Source organism: Melanotaenia boesemani, chromosome 18 (assembly GCF_017639745.1).
Source record: "Melanotaenia boesemani isolate fMelBoe1 chromosome 18, fMelBoe1.pri, whole genome shotgun sequence".
NCBI classification, from domain to species: domain Eukaryota; kingdom Metazoa; phylum Chordata; class Actinopteri; order Atheriniformes; family Melanotaeniidae; genus Melanotaenia; species Melanotaenia boesemani.
In genome coordinates, this window is record NC_055699.1 from 28,461,440 (window position 1) to 28,466,710 (window position 5,271).

Genomic DNA, 5,271 nt, shown 5'->3' on the forward strand with positions numbered 1-5,271 from the left:
ACCTGTCTTTTCCTATACTTCTGAGTTGCTCCTACAAGAAGGAAATGACGCATATGAAAAAGAAGGCTCCCTCCTTCATAATCCATCGTTGAAATCTGATATTCTTGATAAACTCACTGAAGCAATATTCCAATACACTGCTTATCCTTCAAGTTTGCAAATATTGGCAGTTGTTGAAGCCCTGCTAAAAAAACATCCATGCTTAAAGGAGCCAGGAACCTCATTTTCTGACATGTATGGATGGCAGCAGCGGATTAAATACAAGATGGCCAATTTCAGATCCAAAATGAGAAAACGCAAAGTACCATGTCCTGAGCTTAACATCAACACATTGGGAGGAAAATCGCATGACGACAGAAACCCTGCAGAGAACTGCAAGAAGCCAAAGAGAGCAGAGGTGAACTACCTCCCTCCACATCCAAGTGGAGAAACCAATGACAGTCTGGAGATCCTCAGACAGGAACTTCTTAATGATGTTAAGATGAAAAGCAATACAAAAGTGATACAAAAAAAGATGGCCAGAACATTCTCCTATCGAAGACTCGAAGTTGTGAGTGGTAGTCCAACTGCAAATGATTTGAAAGACAGATGGCCTGCTTTGTTTTATGAAGCTGAGGTAAATTCTTTGTCAATGTACAATTTGTTTGGTTGGGCAGAACAGTAGTATAAATAGTTGTATAAGAACAGTCCATTTACCATTTCAATCTAGTTTCTGATTAACAAACACAAGCATGTGCTATTAATATGCAAAACATTGCAAATGTGCAAGGCATATTGTACTCATTGTGTAAAATTAATAATGTTTTTATTTTTTTTCAGATCAAAGAGGAGTTCTGCAGAATCACCACAATTTCCCTGGAGCAGACCTTCATGTTGAAACTGGACCAGTACACTCCAAAAATCATTGGCCTTATAGAAGCAAAGGGAGGAGTCATTGGGGCCAAACTTAGGCCATTTCTGCACAAGCTTAGTCAGGTGGGTTTCATCAAAATGGTACTTTTTCATGTTTGTGTTTGGGTGATGAACTTAATGTGTTCCTGTGTCTCTAACATGACCCAACTCTCCACATGTTGCTATTACTCAAAGCACTAAATCTCAGTTTTTCTTGCTTTGTATGCTCATGGTATGCTTTAGTACTTTAACTTGGAACAAGTGATGGGACAGTGTTGACATAGTAATCTTTTTTTCAGAACCAGAGCATTGAAATGAAGCGTGAAACAGTCATCCGTGGGCTTATAGTGTACCTTGGAGAGAAACCGGAGGAACTTATTGAGGATTGCCTGGTAAATGATGTATTTGTTTTTTTTTTATGATTGATTTCAAGGTTACCCGGAACAAGAGAGACAGGCAAGGAAAAAACAAAATGGGATTAAAAGTGGCACCTTTGTAATCTGGAAGACAAAACATTCTTGTATGTTGACAAGTAAATCAAAAGTTTTATTAGATAATTGCTTTAAGCTGGAGTTTTATTGTTTCCTGCCACTGTTAATTTTTTTTTTTTTTTTTTTACAAAGCATACTTTCTATATTGGAGGGGTCAGCATTATTACTTTTGCCAAGGCAAAGTTCACATTCTCAGTAAATTATAATGGCTTGGTGGAGGTCTGCACTGAGTGTTTCTAGTTTAGAGTGTAAAAGTCTGCAGTGTGCAGTATTTTCTTTGTACTGCCTCTAGCACTACATGACCGCACCTGGTCTAACTGGACTCACAGCAGTCTGACTACCACTTAATGATGATGTGCTATCCTGTTTGAATTCTTGCTTGTGTTCTCACTCTCAGATTGTAAGTTTAAAAACGTCTGCTAAATGACTGTAGTTAGAATAGAACTTTAAACCAAGCTAGTGTTTTATTTTTCCCCTCCCAGATACAATATGAATCAAAAGTTTTGACAGAATTTTATGTTGGATTTAATGGCAGACTGTGACCAAACCTTTGACTGGTACTGTCTCTGAAATTTTACATTGTTTTTTGTGACTTCAGACAGTTAAAGCAATGTTTCTGTTTTGAATGTGATTACAGGAGAACTGCCGCAGTTATGACTTACGTCACATTCTCAAGATACTGGTTGTCCATGGTACTGATGGAGAGGATCCAGTTGAAGTTTCAATTTTTCTTGAAGGCCAGGAGATTCTGTCAGAATGTGGCTGTACTGCTAAGGCATGCGCACTCCTTATGGGGTTGATATATGCTCTCAACCTTGCTTATCCCACAGCACTACGTTACACTTTTGAGGTGTTTCAGAAAATTTTCTTGGAACTCGATGGCATCAAGTTATCCTCAAAAGTAAACGCGTTAAAGACAAAGCTGCCGTCTTAAATCTAATGGAAAATGCTTTGCTGCTGCAGCCATGCCCTGAAGCACTTTAACTGAAGATGGGTGCAGTTTTCACTGAGACTGTAAACACCATGTAAATACATACAGCAGCTTTCTGTTATGTTGGTTTCTGCATTTACATTTAGTTCTCTATAAACACATCTGCAGTGGCCGCCTTTAATCCTTTTTCTCCAAAAGACTGATATGGTTAAATATGGACAGGACCATTTGATACTGCAAACTTAATGTTGTTGGGTGATGTTTTGTGTGTCAGTGTTAATATTTGCATACTACAAATCCTGGAAACCAAACAACCAAAGTTTTTTTTTTTTTTTTTTGATAACTTATAGTGGTTAATTTTCTGTCATTTCATATTTACGTTGTTTGCCAACTACTTTGTGGTTTGAGAAAATCTTTCTTTTTTTTTTACAATTTTTATATGTAATGTTTAAGTGTTAAGATTTTAATAATGCATATGAAGTGCAATAGTTTGAAAAGCAAGTTAAAAGTTAAAGTTGTTGTCTATGTAACATTTTAGTTCCTCTTAACCAGTAGCAATTATACAAAGGAATTTTGAGGGGAAAAATATCCTAAGTTTGTTGTTTAAACTAATTTGAGTGCTGCTACTGGCAATGAGCCAGGTAAAAAGTCCAATAGAAAGGAATATTGTTTTCTTTCATGGAATGCTTTTCTTTTTTCTTTTTCCCAAGATCACAAATTTAAATTACATGGACTTGTTTTAAGATTTTATCTTTGCTAATAGCCTTTTCTCATTCGTTACATACTATTGCTGTTTTCACAGAATGTTAATATTGAATCTATGAAAGCATTTTCATATGCACTTAAACTTTTAAATAATTTTAAAAGAGTATAGTAATTAGAATACTGTTAATTGCTAGTAACGTTTAACCTTAGCCCATCCCAGTTGTAATTTGGGACCAATTCTGGTTTTGTTAATACACCGCTCAAAGGAAAGCTTTTAAGTTTGACTGATCTGTGAAAATAATGTAATGCTTCCTGAATATGCTGGTGCCTCCAAGGAAGGAAATTTAATGGATTTACAAACTTATCTGGATGGTCAGCTGAAATACACTTTTCTTTAAATCAGATACTGTATGTTTACAGATGTCCCTGGATATACAATGCATAGGTGTTTTTGTGTTCCATAATAAAAAGTTGAAATGTGATATGAATAGTGTTGTTTATATTATGAATACTAAATGCACAGAGGAAATTCATTGAGATTCATCAGAAAATATTCAGTAACATTTAATCAATTATATGGAAAAATGTAACTTTAAAAAATGCATAAAATATATTAATAAAAATTGTTTTTAAAATGGCTAAGATTTACTTAATATTTTGATTACCTCGGTCTAAAAAAATCTTAATAGACTTCACTTAAGTAGTTTAAGTAAGAATAACTTTAAACGAAAAATTAAGCAAGTAATATTTACTTAAAAACATAAGAAAAGTGAATTGCTTGAGTTGCATAGAATTTACTTAGTTATTGCCAGTAAGCTGTATTTGTCATTACATTAGTAAAACTTACTTAAAGATTTCTTGTGCAAATTGTTACAAGGATTTTTTTAAGCAAATTGTACAAGTTGTTTTTTTCAGTGTACACCTTTTTTTTTTTTAGCAAATTCACTTCACCTGTCCCATATTAGTCCTGCAGTGTATTTATGTTCCTTGGTTTCACTTTTCCGCTGCATGTTCATTGTATGTGTTCAGGTCATGTTACTGCTTTGATTCCATTGCGTTTCCCCAGTTTTGCCTTTGTAAGCCTTCTTTTTTTTTTATAATTTTTTTTTTTTTTTGGATTAAAAAGTTTATTCCTGCACTGGTCTTACTTCCTCCTCGTAAACCATTGCAACCTATTCCAACTGACTAAAATTACACTTTACCATGAAATAAAATGAATTGCATCAGAAATGTTTTTTTTTTTCTTTTTCATTGTTGTGTGACTTTATATCCCATCTATGGTTTACATTTATTTTTCAGTAAGAAATTCATAATATTCTAGTTAAGACATTTTCACAAGTCCTGCTGCTATAACACACTAGGCCATGTGGAAAAATTGGAACATTAACAAGTGGCATGCTCAACAGGAAATTAAATCCGTTGGATCATTAGGAGATCATGGGAAGAAAATGACGTTGTCTCACTTATGTATTTATTTTCTTTTTTTAAAAACTTGTCCTGTCCAGCATCACAGTTGGTTTGGCTGCCGTGTTGCACAAAATAAGTTTGCTTTGAGATAGATATCTTAGTGGCAATGGTACAAATAAAGCTTTGGTGATTTAAAGGCCTCCTTGGTGCTTGAGTATTCTACTTTAATTTGGCTATTGCTAAGTTCCATGTCTAAGTTGGACCTGATAAAGGCAAACAGAGGAAGGGGGGGGTGTGAAAAAGAAAGAGGGAATAAAAAGAAGAACAAAGATAAACCAGACAGAAAGCAACAGCTGTTTAACCAAAACAGAAAAACCAGACAACCAGCTGCTACACTTGTAAAGGTACTAGCAGAAAACATCCTGTCTCTGTAAGAAAACAAAGCAGACAATCACCAGGAGCACCTATACAGACACAAGCTGAGGAAAACACGAATCACAACACCCACCAGACCACCAGGAACAAAACTAAAACTTAACTGCTACTAGTGATTAAACCCACAAGACAACTCAGTGACTGTGTGTGAGTGCAAAATACACTACCTGTCCAGAAAAACCAAAAAAGTCACCACCAGGATTTAACTAAGTAAATAGGTAGAGCCTCCCATTGAATAATTCCTGCACTGACGGTGCTTCAGCTGAAACAAGTTATTTCTCCCTAACTGATACAGTGAGCAGCTTCTCATTTCTTAAACAACCATGTGGGAAGACACACCCTGTGGTCGTGGAAAAGATATTCATCTGTTTCAGGAGTGCCAAATCATTGACAACAAGAAACATCTAAAGA

At 35.2% G+C, this 5,271-nt stretch overlaps 1 protein-coding gene across 1 annotated transcript; it reads left to right on the forward strand.

Annotated features, from left to right (window-relative positions):
- Positions 1 to 265: 265 nt before the first annotated feature.
- Positions 266 to 2,689, forward strand: LOC121629270. Its single transcript, XM_041968904.1, has 4 exons — positions 266 to 616; positions 820 to 975; positions 1,191 to 1,283; positions 2,020 to 2,689. Exons 1-4 carry the CDS (start codon positions 266 to 268, stop codon positions 2,314 to 2,316), a joined length of 897 nt encoding a protein of 298 aa, XP_041824838.1. The 3' UTR covers positions 2,317 to 2,689.
- The last annotated feature ends 2,582 nt before the right edge of the window (positions 2,690 to 5,271 follow it).

Bases quoted from the DNA above. Each gene is read 5' to 3' on its own strand.
- LOC121629270 (XM_041968904.1), top strand. From the start codon at position 266: ATGGCCAATTTCAGATCCAAAATGAGAAAACGCAAAGTACCATGTCCT. The intron at 617-819 runs GTAAATTCTTTG...ATTTTTTTTCAG, and splicing joins CTTTGTTTTATGAAGCTGAG to ATCAAAGAGGAGTTCTGCAG. The intron at 1,284-2,019 runs GTAAATGATGTA...ATGTGATTACAG, and splicing joins AACTTATTGAGGATTGCCTG to GAGAACTGCCGCAGTTATGA.